Source organism: Dendropsophus ebraccatus, chromosome 8 (assembly GCF_027789765.1).
Source record: "Dendropsophus ebraccatus isolate aDenEbr1 chromosome 8, aDenEbr1.pat, whole genome shotgun sequence".
NCBI lineage: Eukaryota > Metazoa > Chordata > Amphibia > Anura > Hylidae > Dendropsophus > Dendropsophus ebraccatus.
Genome location: NC_091461.1, coordinates 15,451,930 through 15,466,386, shown reverse-complemented (window position 1 = coordinate 15,466,386; position 14,457 = coordinate 15,451,930). Strand labels below are relative to the sequence as shown.

The 14,457-nt window shown below is 44.1% G+C and overlaps 2 protein-coding genes across 8 annotated transcripts in view; one reads left to right on the top strand and one right to left on the bottom strand.

Moving 5' to 3' along the window:
• Positions 1-17: 17 nt before the first annotated feature.
• On the top strand, positions 18-5,760 carry EMG1 (EMG1 N1-specific pseudouridine methyltransferase). The gene is made up of 6 exons (XM_069979887.1): positions 18-209; positions 867-968; positions 1,780-1,921; positions 2,474-2,532; positions 5,092-5,241; positions 5,581-5,760. Exons 1-6 carry the CDS (start codon positions 33-35, stop codon positions 5,692-5,694), a joined length of 744 nt encoding a protein of 247 aa, XP_069835988.1. The 5' UTR covers positions 18-32; the 3' UTR covers positions 5,695-5,760.
• Positions 5,761-10,109: 4,349 nt separating this feature from the next.
• Positions 10,110-14,457, bottom strand: part of CLSTN3 (calsyntenin 3) — a 61,817-nt gene continuing 57,469 nt past the window's right edge. For all 7 annotated transcript variants that reach the window (XM_069979879.1, XM_069979878.1, XM_069979880.1 and 4 more), the window contains 3 exons: positions 13,824-13,956; positions 13,552-13,742; positions 10,110-10,982 (listed from right to left, as the gene is read on the bottom strand). In XM_069979879.1, the coding sequence (XP_069835980.1) occupies positions 10,902-10,982; positions 13,552-13,742; positions 13,824-13,956 (405 nt within the window). In that variant the 3' untranslated portion in view covers positions 10,110-10,901. The remainder of the gene's footprint in view (positions 10,983-13,551; positions 13,743-13,823; positions 13,957-14,457) is intronic.

The window sequence follows — 14,457 nt, the reverse complement described above, 5'->3', positions numbered from 1 at the left end:
CGGTGTCATGTGACTCTCCAGCCAACCCCAACATGGCGCCCTTACCGGAAGTCGCTCTTTTGCCATCCGCTCTTCCAGCCGCAGACATGGCGGAGCGCAGGGAACCCACGAGTGTAAACCATACAGATGGGGATGAGCCCCGAATAAAGCGGCGGAAAGACCGGAGGCTGATCGTGTTACTGGAGGGAGCTAGCCTGGAGACTGTGCGGGTAATATATAGTGTGCGTGGTGAACCACAAGTATCAGCATGTCAGAGGCATCTGTGCTGGTATAATTCGTCATCAGTGATTATAGTGTAATACATAGTACATAATTATCTATACCAGATTAAGGTGAGGGGTGAACCCCCACAATCAGTAAAATGGTTTAGCCCATATCTCTTTAGAATGCAGCTGTGCATGTGCCTGGCATGTCCCATTGCAGTCAGTAGGGGGGGGGTCTGGAAGCAGCTGAGTAAGCAGGACACCCCCCCCCTATGGTATATACTATATACAGACATGGCATACATATGCGTACGGTGACTACAAACATGGCCGAGCTTCATAGTGATCTGTCACATTGTGCGCTATAGCTGCAGTCCCATGAGCCAGTATGTGACCGCATTGTATACAGACAGCGGGTATATCATTGTCTCTTACCTAAGAATAGCCGGCTGTTATATAACTACAACTCCCAGCAAGCAGTGGGTGTCAGGGTATGCTGGGAGTTGTAGTTTTTCAGCGGCTGAAAGGGTTGGGATTGAATACTGCAGACGTATGTCTCATGGCGCAGACATAGGCCGGATCCATGATTTCCAGACGCCCTTCGGTCCAACTTGCTGCTTGTGGGATAAATTATTGCTGATAAAAATCTTGTTTTTGTTCCAGGTGGGAAAATCCTATGAATTATTAAATTGTGACCAACATAAAAACATCCTGGTGAAGAACGGGAGAGACCCGGGCGAGGTGCGGCCGGACATCACCCATCAGGTACCGTGTCACTGGCTTCAAGGGGACCCTCATTTTATTGTTAGGATAGTGCTCCCTAATCTGCGGGTCTCCACCTGTTACACAATGACAACTTACATCAATTACACAGCAGAAAGCCTTTTGATATACCATAGTCGGGGATCCTTCGGCCCTCCAGCTGTTGCAAAACTACAATTCCCATCATGCCTGGACAGCCAAAGGCTGTCCAGGCATGATGGGAATTGTAGTTTTTCAACAGCTGGAGGGCCGAAGGTTCCCCATCCCTGTGTTATAGCGTTGTGTGACGCTTTTAAGGGGTTATCCAGAGCTACAAAAACATGGCCACTTTCCCCCTACTGTTGTCTCCAGTTTGGGTGGGGTTTTGAAACTTGGTTCCATTCAAGTAAATGGAGCTTAATTGCAAACCGCACCTGAACTGGAGACAACAATAGGGGGAAAAGTGTCCATGTTTTTGTAGCGCTGGATAACCCCTTTAAAGCAGTTATGGGGAAACCTTAGCCCTCCAGCTGTTGCAAAACTACATTTCCCAAGATTTATCCAACATGGTGTAAAGTGAAACTGGCTCAGTTGCCCCTAGCAACCAATCAGATTCTGCCTTTCATTTTCCAAAGAGTCTGTGAGGAATGAAAGGTGGAATCTGATTGGTTGCTAGGGGCAACTGAGCCAGTTTCACTTTACACCATGTTTGATAAATCTCCCCCAATATACTGATCCTATAAGAAAAAATCTGCCCCTTGCTCTATACCAGACCCCCTCCCCCATTATAGTTCTGCCGGGTATATAATATAATAGTGTGTATTGCTCCCCTCAGAGTCTGCTGATGTTACTGGACAGTCCCCTGAACCGGGCCGGGCTATTACAGGTCTATATCCACACCCAGCGGAACGTTCTCATTGAGGTCAACCCCCAGACCCGCATTCCCCGAACCTTTCTCCGCTTCTGTGGCCTGATGGGTAAGTAGCTGCTCATATATTTTATATATATCCTACAAATTGATTAACACCACAATCAAGTAGAGAAACAATTCATGTTTATTGCAAAAATGTAATAAAATTATTTATATAAAATCACATACATCTCTGGTTATTATACGGACAAAGAAACAACAACCAGGGGATTACACAGGGCCACACTAGTTACACACCAGTATACGGTGTGATAACATAGAAGAGTATTAGATTACATAGTACTCTGGCTCCATCTGCTGGCTACACACAATAATGTATATACAGTAATTGAAGTGGTAATACATTTTGAGGGTCCGACTTTATTATTTTTTTTAGGTGTGTGGCTTATATATCTTATTTGGTCATCAATTTCTACATCCAGTAGCCTGAAGTGATCAGATCTGAGGGTGGAAATAGATTTTGACTCCTCAGACATTCCTTCCATGCTCCCGCTGGGTCTCCTTTTAGGCCGTGTTCACATGGGGCGTAATTTTTGCAGATTTTTGCTGCTTGTGGCACTGAACAAAACGTTCAGACTTGATTCTCTGTCTTTTTTAGTACAACTGCTGCACAAGCTGAGTGTCAGAGCCGCCGATGGACCCCAGAAACTCTTAAAGGTGAGAGAGCCCCAAAAACTTGTGGCTTTGAAATAATAATTGTAATATTTTTTCTGCTTCACTGGAGAGTCCTGAAAACCATCACTAAAAGGGAGCATCTCATACAGAGCAGCAGAGGAAGCGAGTCCTGATGAATATTGAGGACTACTGAGTGCACACATAGAGAGGACTGCTCCCCTGCACTCGGTGTCGTCTGTATTCATAAGTTCGGCTGCATTATACGGTGTTGGTAATTAGAGTTAAAGGGGTTGGCCACTTTATAGTAAAATTGCTCAGTGTACAGTATTAGTAACTGTACTTACTGACAGCAGCTCCCTGTTTACTCACTGTACTTACAGACAGCAGCACATAGAACCAAAATCAGACTCCCCTGCTCCAGTATGGGCTGCCCTGCTCTGTGGTGTTTCTTTCTATGAGATGGTTGACATGGAGGAGCATGTGACCATGCCCTGCCCCCCAGTGTCCACCAGTGAGCCTGTATATACCTATGGTGGACACTGGGGGGCGGGGCAGGGTCACATGCTCCTCCATGTCAGCCATTTTATGGATAGAAACAAAACAGAGCAGGACACCACAGCCTGGAGGAGGGGAGTCTGATTTTAGCTCTGAGGTACACAGGGAGCTGCTGTCAGTATATACAGTGAGTACACAGGGAGCTGCTGTCAGTATATACAGTGAGTACACAGGGAGCTGCTGTCAGTATATACAGTGAGTACACAGGGAGCTGCTGTCAGTATATACAGTGAGTACAATTACTAATACTGTACACTGAACAATTTTACTACAAAGTGGCCAACCCCTTCGAGTATGCTCAGTTTCATCCAAACCCGAGTGTGTGGCATATGATTAGTGGCAGCTGCTAAAGTAGGTTAAAGCCCTAAGGTTGCCTGGAATACATGGATACAGCCATACACGTTCAGGAACCTGAAGCAATCAAGCACAGAAAACATTGATCAATGCAGTACCATATGTACTGCATTGATCTCTATGAGCAGTCATGTTATTGCTTATAGGGGTCCCATAGGGGGACTAAAAAAGTTTTTTTTTAATAAGTAAAAAGTCCCTTCCCATAATTATCAAAAATTTATAAAATTGTGAACATATTTGCTATCCTCTCATGTTATCACATTCCTGATTTCACACCGTAAACTGAGTAAGCGCAAAAACCTGCCAAAGTGCAAAATTGTTTAAAATGTATCAAAAAGCTGCGTATAGGCAAGCAAGCTACCGATGAAAACTACAGATAATGGTGCAAAAAATGACACCTCACCCAGCCCCATAGACCAAAGGATAAACGTGTTATAAGGATAAGAATAGAGCAATTATAAACTTATTGGGGGAGATTTATCAATCATGGTGTAAAGTGAAACTGGCTCAGTCGCCCCTAGCAACCAATCAGATTCCACTTTTCATTTCTCACAGAAAGGTGGAATCTGATCGGTTGCTAGGGGCAACTAAGCCAATTCTACTTTCCTTCCAGAGACTGTTGTCTTCAGTTTGGGTGCGGGTTTTGTAACTCAGTTCCATTGAAGTGAATGGGGCTAGATTGCAAACCACACCTAACCTGGAGACAAGAGTGGTGCTGTCTCTGGAAGAAAGTGACCATGTTTTTGTAGGGCTGGATAACCCCCATTAAGTCATTAAATCCTATCATAAAATGGTACCAATAACATCTACAGATCACATCGCATAGACGAGCACTGAAACAGCCCTGTAGGTGGAAAAATAAAGTTCTAAGGGTCAGAAAACAGCAAATTGACTAAGCCATTATTTTTTGCGACACTAATTGTCCTTTGTAATGATATGTTTAATTTTTCCATAAAATATGCTGCGAAAAATTATTTCACAGTGAAATAAAAAAAAAAAAAAAAGGAAAAAAAAAAAGTCTTATATTTTGCTTTCACTACAGACTGTAGCTTTTAGGGGGTTATTGATGGACATCAGCACAGTCGCTGATCTCTGTCTAACCACTTAGATTTTTGACTGTGGCATCTGGGGGGTTAATGGGCGGAGATCAGAGTTAGGGTGGGTTCACACTACGGAATCTGCGCTGACAAGTTTCGGCGGATTCCGTCGCTCGTACCCACTCACTGCCGCGCGCATCTCTGCCCGTGCCATAGACCCCAGTCTATGGTGGGGCGGATTCCACCTTCCGCCAAAAGAATTGACGTTTCAATTCTTTCAACAGATAGCGGAATCGGGCCGCCCATAGAATGGTGTCTATGGAGCCGGCGGAAAGGCGTGCCACCGCGAACGGGAATGAGCGATGGAATCCGCCGGGACTTATCAGTGCGGATTCCGTAGTGTGAACCCACCCTTATTTCCAGTCTTGGCTGTTAGTTGCAGTCTGCACCCACATACAGCTCCTGTGGGACACCATCACTGCACAGGCTCCCACTCATGACTTAATAGTGTGAGTGGGAGTGAGAGGCTTCTCCTCCATCTGTCTGCGCCCAGTCCTCTTTGTTGTTTGCACAGACACAGCATTGTACATACACTTGTGGTGGTGCCTGGTACTGCAGCTCATGTGTTAACTCCACCCCCCCCCATTGTCACCAGGTTATTAAGAACCCTATAACAGATCACCTCCCGGCGGGCTGTGTGAAGATCGCCACCTCCTTCCAGGGTGAGAGCGTCCCCTGTGTGCGAGACCTTGTGCCCTCCAGCGAGCCGATGATGATTGTGATCGGAGCGTTCGCCCACGGCTCGGTAAGTGTTTAGGTGACAGAGACCTTGATAAATGACATATGTTATTGCTGGATATAGATGTGCTAGTACAAAGTGTGTAAGGTGTCAGAAGAGTCAGCTAGAAGTCAGGAGGGGGAGAGGATTTGCTTAAAGAATTGTAAATAGAAACCTCTCCATTCACTGACAGCAAGCAGAAATAGTGAAAAATATTAAAACTTTTCTTTGTGCAATAAATAAGCATCATATCCTCACCCTGTCCAGAGGCAGGAAGGAGCAGAAGAGACAGCGGACACTGTATCTAGCGTGGCTGGGAGTTGTAGTCCTTCCCTGTTATTATTGTACGCTTCTTTGTATTTGCAGGTTGACGTAGATTTCACGGAGCGATCTGTGTCCATCAGTCAGTATCCTCTGTCCGCTGCCCTGACCTGCGCCAAGATCTGCACCGCCTTTGAAGAAGTCTGGGGGGTGATGTGAAGATGCTGACCGGCTGCCGCTTCCTGTATATTTTTTTTAGTCCATTATTAAATCCTTTATTTGTAATTATTCTATACAGTTCCTTAAAACAATCCTTAAAGGAGTGTTCCCCTCAGGTAAAACACATGCTGAATCACCCCCCCCCCCTTTTTGGAGACTAACAATTCCTTCCATACTTATTACTTTTCAGTCTCCTTCCCCCAGTTCTCAGCTGCTGCTTTCTGCTGAAGATACAAAAAACTGTGAACTTTTCTCTCCATCTTCGCTTCCTCTCCCCCCCCTCCCCCTGGCCGGCTGTCTCTTGACCTCTGATCCTGGCATTGCAGAGTGCAGAAAAAGCCAGTCAGGGAGCCATTTAGAAAGAGAGAAGGGAGATCAGAGTGGAGACTGAGTGAAAAGTTCAAACACATTTTTCTGTGTCTTAGGCAGAACTGGGGAAGAGAGACAGAAAAGGTAACAACATGTATGGAATGAATTGTTGGTCTCCAGGAGGGGGGAGTTATTTGGCATGTATTTTATCCGAGTGGACTACCCCTTTAACTGTGTGTGAGATGTGAATATTTTCTGTACAGACATTTCCCAAAAATAGTAAATGTAGAAAGCTATCACTTATATCCTTGACTGTCCAGCTGCTGCGAAACTACATCTCCCAGCATGCAGCTTGTCTTGTAACTAGAACACAGCTGTACTGGGTACAAAGCACAGATGGCAATATATATGATTTCAATGGTTGTGTATATGATAAATTGCATCGCAGGGATATAGATTGTATAGACAAGAGGGAGGTCTCCATGATCGCTTGCCGGGGTGAGCATACTGTTGGAGGAAGAGAATCCATACATACTGGTGCAGACCTGTGACAGAGGTGTTATGTAGCCCCGTTAAAGGGTTTATCCAAGATTAGAAATGCATATCAAAAAAGACTTTCTTCCAGAAACAGCGCCTCTCTTCTCCTCAGTTTGGGTGTGGGATTGCGGCTTAGTTCAATGGAAGCGAATGGAGCAGAATTGTAATACCATACACAACCTGAGAACAGGGGTGGTGCTGTGTCTGCAAGAAAGTAGCTGTGTTTTTTCTAACCCTGGATAACCCCTTTAAGTTTCCTAAAGTTTGGAGCCCAACTCTTTAAAGGGAAACTAATAGTAGGTTAGAGGACTGTAAGCTTCTGTTATGTTCCCCAAAGGCCGGGGACGCTAATAATGAAGGTAGTTTTCTTACCCTCATCCTTGGCGCTATTTTAAATCCTGCATTATATTAATATTAGGCGGTTTGGTGTGCTGAAGGCTGGAGTTCACCCCCAGTGCACAATATAGCCTAATTTACATGTTAAAGGAAATGTGTCATAAAAAATGACTTGTTTGATAAATCTCCCCCAGTATTTATACAATATGGTGTAAAGTGAAACTTGCTCAGTTGCCCCTAGCAACCAATCAGATTCCACCTTTCATTCCTCAAAGACTGTTTGGAAAATTAAAGGTGAAATCTGATTGGTTGCCGGGGGCGACTGAGCCAGTTTCACTTTACACCATGTTTAATAAATCTCTCCCGTTGACCCTAAAACTTTTTAAGCGTGTGAGACATGACAAAAGTTTAAAGTGACAGTAGCGCCTTAAGCGTAGCGTGTTAAACATATGTTTTTAGAATTTTAGGTGACATTTTATCATTTTTTTTTTAAATCTATATTATACAATAATCCTGAGATCTTGCAGTTTTCATTCTCACCACTGTGGCTAAAACTAAGCTGAGACTTTCTGTTCTATCTGTGGTGATAAGAGGAGGCTGCTGTAAAGTGATCTGTACAGCATTGTCATGTGACATCAGTAGATAGAAGAGAGAATAGCAGCTCCCTGTGGAATAACACCTTCAAAGGTCACAGAGCGTGCTCAGTAATTTTTTACATTCATCTCAAGGGGGCAGAGTCTGTCTATTGTTGCCTATGTCCATGAGTCCTGCAAAGCATCTTACTAAGAACAGCTTAGGCAAGATGGCAGTGCTCATAGCAATTTACAAAGTGTAAAATAAAATAAATAAAATAGTCACAAAATAGAAACAGATTAGAATAAAAGAACAAGTTTTAGTATCTGACTCTATTCAGTAAAAGTAAATTAAGGTGACACATCCCCTTTAATATAAGGCAGGATTTTATGAAAATGGCACCAAGGATGAAGGTAAGAAAATTACCTTCATTCTCAGCGGCCCCAGCCCCACAGGATCATAGCAGGAGGTTAGAGCCTTCTCACCTGACATTAGTTTCTTTTTAAAAGCATTGCCTATGATAAGTAATACATAGCTGCTTTCCACTAAAATAAACAGCGCCACACCTGGCCGCAGGCTGTGCCTAGTATTGCAGCCCATTAATTTCAATAGAGCTCACTTGCATTACCAAATACATCCCCTAGCTAGGTGTGACGCTGTTCTGAACGGAAACAATATTTTTCTTATCCCACGTGAACTAGAATTAGGGAAAGCTTGGTAATAACCAGAATAGCTTCCATTACACCTACATAATAAATCCCACAGCAGAGCAGAACTTCTGTTATCGAGCGGTTAAAGGAGGACGTCGGCCAAAAGTATTTTTTAATATTTTATTACTTATGGAAAGTTAGACAAATTTGTAATGTACATTAATTATGGGAAATGCACATATACTGCTATTTCCCTTAATTTAGTAGATCATGGAATCTTCAAATTCTCTCAAAAACCGTGACATCACAAATCAGTTGCAATTCCTATGGCTTGTCCAGTGGGGGCGCACTAAATATAGAAGTCAATGAGTACCATTGACTTTTATATATAGTGCTGGACACTCTAAGGATTTAATGGATGTCTAAGTAACACACATCTATGTATGCACACATATACACTGTACTACTACTCCCATCATCTGCTCATAGTATGAGCAGATGATGGGGGAGTAGTACCAGGGCCATCCTAATTACCAAACAGCCCCAGCTGCCCCTGTCTATCCCCATCACATGCACATCCCTGCCACAGATGCCGCTACTGACATTGCCTCCGCTGATGCACTCACATGCCCTGCCAGGGACTGACTGCAGAGCTCACCGCCGCCCCAGCCTCCTGGCAACTCATTTCCTGATGTCACCCGAGCTGCCAGGGGTGACATCAGGGAACGAGTCGGCAGAAGGCTGGGGCGGCGGTGAGCTCTGCAGTCAGTCCCCGGCAGGGCATGTGAGTGCGTCAGCCGCGGCAGGGATGTGCATGTGATGGGGATAGCCCTGGTACCACTCCCCCATACTATGAGCAGATGATGGGAGGAGTAGTACAGTGTATATGTGTGCACACACATATACATCCATTGAATCCATAGTTCAGTGTCCAGCAGGAGGCGCACCATATATAGAAGTCAATGGTACTCATTGACATATATATATATATATATATATATATATTAGTGCTGGACTTTCCATAGGAATTACAACTGATTTGTGACGTCACGGTTTTTGAGAGAATTTGAAGATTCCATGATTTACTAAATTAAGGGAAATAGCTGTATATATGCATTGCCCATAATTAATGTGCATTAGGAATTTGTCTAACTTTCCCTAAGTTATAACATATTAAAAAATATGTTTTGGCCGGTGTTTTCCTTTAATTCTCTATCCATATGTAAAGCTGGATGACAACAGTGTTGAGGCAATGCTAAAGTACCCATTGGGGTTGTCACCCAGCTTTCAAAGACTCCCCAAAGGCAAGTGTCTAGTTATATAGTGATTATTATACTCCAGAGCTGCACTCACTATTCTGCTGGTGGGGTCACTGTGTACATACATTACTGATCCTGAGTTACATCCTGTATTATACCCCAAGGCTATGTTCACACTACGTACATTTCAGGCAGTATTTGGTCCTCAAGTCAGGTCCTCATAGCAACCAAAACCAGGAGTGGATTGAAAACACAGAAAGGATCTGTTCACACAATGTTGTAATTGAGTGGATGGCCGCCATATAACAGTAAATAACGGCCATTATTTCAATATAACAGCCGTTGTTTTAAAATAACAGCAAATATTTGCCATTAAATGGCGGCCATCCACTCAATTACATCATTGTGTGAACAGATCCTTTCTGTGTTTTTAATCCACTCCTGGTTTTGGTTGCTATACAGCCTCAAACATACAGCCTCAAATATACGTAGTGTGAACCCAGCCCAAAGCTGCACTCACTATTCTGCTGGTGGGGTCACAGTGTACATACATTACTGATCCTGAGTTACATCCTGTATTATACCCCAGAGCTGCACTCACTATTCTGCTGGTGAGGTCACAGTGTACATACATTACTGATCCTGAGTTATGATGACCTGAGGTAGTTGCTAAGTATTATTATGTGTAGCCTTTATTAAAAAAAACAAAACACACAAACTAAACCCAGCCGGAGCCTTTGTGTTGTCTATATATTTTTTATATATAGTTTTATATATATTTATACCAGAAATCAGTGTTATTTCATTCATTGTCGTGACCCCCATTATCCGAGCACCCCCTTCACAGGGGCAGAGACGTGAACGAGGTGGAGGGTGGGGGAGACAGGGAGGGGGTAACACTTTAAATAGCAACAAAAGGAGAGGTCCGGATGGGAAATAAAAACATTTTTAGGTTGGCGAGACGAGCGGCGTTGGGCCATTATGTCTGTGGGTTATCGGCCATCTTTGTGGACGTTTCCCGTACTCTCTCAGTACTTTAGTCTCTGGTTAGAGTGAAGCTGAACCCCGATATTGAGTTGGGGGCTGATATGGCCAGAAGGGAATCGGTAGCAGCCTCTCAGGGATCTAATGTAAAAACATCACATGAAACGATTACAAACACGGAATGGAGGAGAGGAGGCGGCGAGTTTTCCCCTGAGAAATGATGACGTAAACGTATGGGGGTGGGGAGGCATCCGGAATGACAGACGTTGTGGACGTAATACACAACCCAGCCAGCATCAGGGTGGGTGGCACTCTTCAAGAGACAGCCAGGCTGTGACACACACTCCAGAGAGAGGAGAAGTCGGTGGGACATGTCCCAGGCTGAGTGTCTGTGTGTTGCACTCGTCGCTTTGAGTGTCGGAGAAGTAGCACAAGAGCGCAGTCAGAAGTGGCACGCACCGCACAGTTGTGTCAGGATGTGGCATACACACCAGACGATGGTGGGGATGACACATAAGCAAGAAGTACACAGATGCACGGCTGTCAAAAGAGATGACCCTCAACGCTTCTCCTCCTCTGGGTCCTCCTTCTCCGAGACGGATGAATTCTGTGCCGGGACCAAACCACGAGACTGCAGAGACTAGAAAGGAGAGAGAGGAGACAATCACTATGGAATCCGGGAACAAGGCCCCATGAGGTGCATCACTAATGTGAAAACCGATTCCCAATATCTTACTTGTAGGCTTAGAGAGGATCAGTTATAGGTACAGGCCCAAAGCCTGAGGCTGCACTACTGAGAGAAGCAGATGACAATATGTCTCAGGTGCAGAGTTGTCATGGAGAACTTGTTTGGATTCAGGTGTGTCATCCATTAATAGTCCACACACAGTCTCCATGACAACGCTACCCATGACAGAATACCCCCTATGGCCGGGGTCACATACAGTGATGCAGGATGACATCGATGTCGCTTGTTCATGCAGCCCGATACATAGGTTAATGTCACTATGCTGAGCTGCATGAAGGGGTCTGTGATGGGTAGAAGATAAAGACTCAGCAGGAGCATAGAGGGGCGTCATATTAGAGAGGAGGACCCTGGACTACATGGGGAGGACATGGAGGGGCCAAATACTATACAGGAGGCATAAAACTATACAGGAGACAAATAAAGGGGCCAAACACTATACAGGTGGCAGAGAGGGGCCGAATTCTATACAGGGCGAAAGGGAGCTAATACTATAGAAGGCTGAGAGGAGGCCTAATACTATACAGGAAAGAAAGTAAAGCCCCTATTACACGGGCCGATCTGGAGGAGCAACTTGTCAGATCAGCGATTCCGGCTCACTGCTGGCGATATTACACGGGCCAACGTATGTATGTTACATGTATAGTATATTACAACGTGCGTGGGGAGCTGCATGGGGGGCTCCCCAGACAATCTTTAGATCGTCCGGCAAGCCCATAGTAGATAGCAGCGATCTGCTGCTACTGCTCCTATTACACAGAGCGACGGCCAGCAGACCCTCATTATCTTTGTCGTTTTTTCAATATTAAAAGATAAGGATCAGCCGACATCATGCACGATAATTGTTTGGTGTAAAAGGGCCTTACGGCTGGGTTCACACTGCGTTTTTGCTGTCCGTTTAACCTATACGTTTTATGTAAAAGAAAAACACAACGGATGCAATTCTGTGCAATCTGTTTAGATCAGTTTTTCCGTTGACTTCCATTATAAAAAAGGATCAAAATGGATACGTTTTTTTTTTCTGCATACACAAAAACATGGTTGACCAAGTTTTTGTGTACATTAAAAGTAACCATTTAAAAACGGATCCGTTAAACAGACTGCAAAAACGCAGTGTGAACCCCGCCTAATACTATAGAGGAAGATACCCTCTGTAAATCACTGAATGTAACTGTACTGTAATCACTCATTCCGTGTGCAAAGCTTCTGTGTGGAACTGGTACCACTATATAATCACTATATGGGGTAATACTGGACTGTGTATGTTGGCTTTTATTTTTTTAAAGTATGTTTGTAATATACTGTATATTTTACAGTAACTATGTGGTACTAACCATGTGGTCAGGCCAGGACTTTTGGCCATAATACACTTGTGTGAAGCTGCTTTATTCTGTGTTTTGGGTCCATTAATGGTTTTGTCTAAAAATACTGACTGACTCCATAGTACACTTTTATTTATAGGCAAAATTAATTTCAATCACTTTTTATAGCATTTAGAGCGATTTCATGCACATTTTTGTTTATTTTACAGCTGTTTTTGCCATATCTCCACATGCTCTATGCAAATCAGGTCTTTGCTTGTCATTTTTCAGTATCTTTTCATGCAAATACATTCAAGCCTAAAGCTTTCTTCACAGCTTTTCACCTATACGACACCTACTGTATCTCCCCATTTAATTACACAGGAAAACACCACACACTTCACTATGTCTGTACTTGATTATGGCTGTGAAAAAAAATACGCAAGCAAATACCCGATTTATATAAATAAAATGTGTAAAACGGAAAAAAAAACTGAAACAAAAATGTGCATAACTTAAAAAGTAAAAAAAAAAAGGAAAGAATATTTCTAAGCCTCTAAATACAATGTGTGACCATAGCCTAAGGGCCCTATTCCACCGGACGATTATCGTTTGCATAATCGTTAACGATTAACGATCTCAAACGACCGCTATTGCGAAAGACCTGAAAACGTTCACTCATTTCCATGGAACGATAATCGTTACTTATCGTATTTGCGTTCGTTTTTTCTTCGCTATTCCGTTTGTATCTACTGCAAACGACCGAACGACGTCTTATTCAATGCAAACGATTTGCGAACGTTTCGCGAACGAGCAACAATAAAAATAGGTCCAGGTCTTATAAAGCGATCAACGATTTCTCGTTCGGTCGTTAATAGTTAACTGCATTTCAACCGAACGATTATCGTTTAGGTTCGAACGATTTAACGATAATCGTCCAGTGGAATAGGGCCCTAAGACTGACCTTAGTGTGACTACGTATTGATATAGATCCGTTCTGTTCTGATCAATGACCAGTCTTGGCTATTCTTACTTTACCGTAGCTGCTGTTTGTTACAATGTATCAGTTGCTTATATTTGAACCTTCATACGACCATAACAATTGGGGCACAAATTATATTAGAACCTTCCACTATGTAGTGATGATGCTTTACTCTACTCGCCTCCATTGGGTTCACAGTTATGGTCATGGCGGAGTCCTCCCAGAATGGGTCCCGTTGGTTGGCCGACTCCAACTCTGCTCCCTCGAAACCCCTTTGCCTCACGTTGTGTATTCTCGACAGCCCCAGAGTGACAATCAGGGCCAAAAAGCCAATGCACACCACGATGATGACCATCGCGACCCCTGGAAACACTGCAGAGAAGAACAGATTATTGTCGGTATGATGGGGGTCATCAGGGGTCAGGACCCTGTGTGCAATTCTCCGGCACCAACCTGAGCTGCGATTGGCGCTGACCAGTGCATGGCCAGATAACTCCGCAGGGGCCTGGTGTACATTGTGGATAAACTGCTGAGCGGATAGGAGGTGACTGGGGGAGACGGCGTGAATCCCGTGTAACACGTCAAGCTGCAGGGAGAGATTCCATCCAGATCATCAATGAGCAGAGGCAATACCCCTGACTACCAGCAGATGGCGATGTCTCAATATGAAGCTACAGTACAGCAATGATCCCCAACCTGCGGCCCTCCAGCTGTTTCAAAACTACAACTCCCAGCATTTAGGCTTGTATCGTAACCAGATAGAGGCAATAGCCTTGCAGTGTTGTCAGCAATCCAAGACAGAGGGGGCGCTATTTTCACAGGATCTGCAACATGTCATTGTGCTGTGCAATATCTGTACCCAGTGCTCCACCTGCGCCTGTATAAATCTCCTTACTGAGGATATATTACAGGTAATAGGCCGTGACACCGTATAATACCGCAGCACAATGCAAGAAATTGTTACAGGTGTTAGGAGCCGATTTCAAGATCTCCCTGAGAAAAGTAATAGACACCACATGTACATTAATAAAACTGCAAGATACACTCTCTGCTGGCGTCTGTCCTAGTCTGAAATCCACCTCCTGAT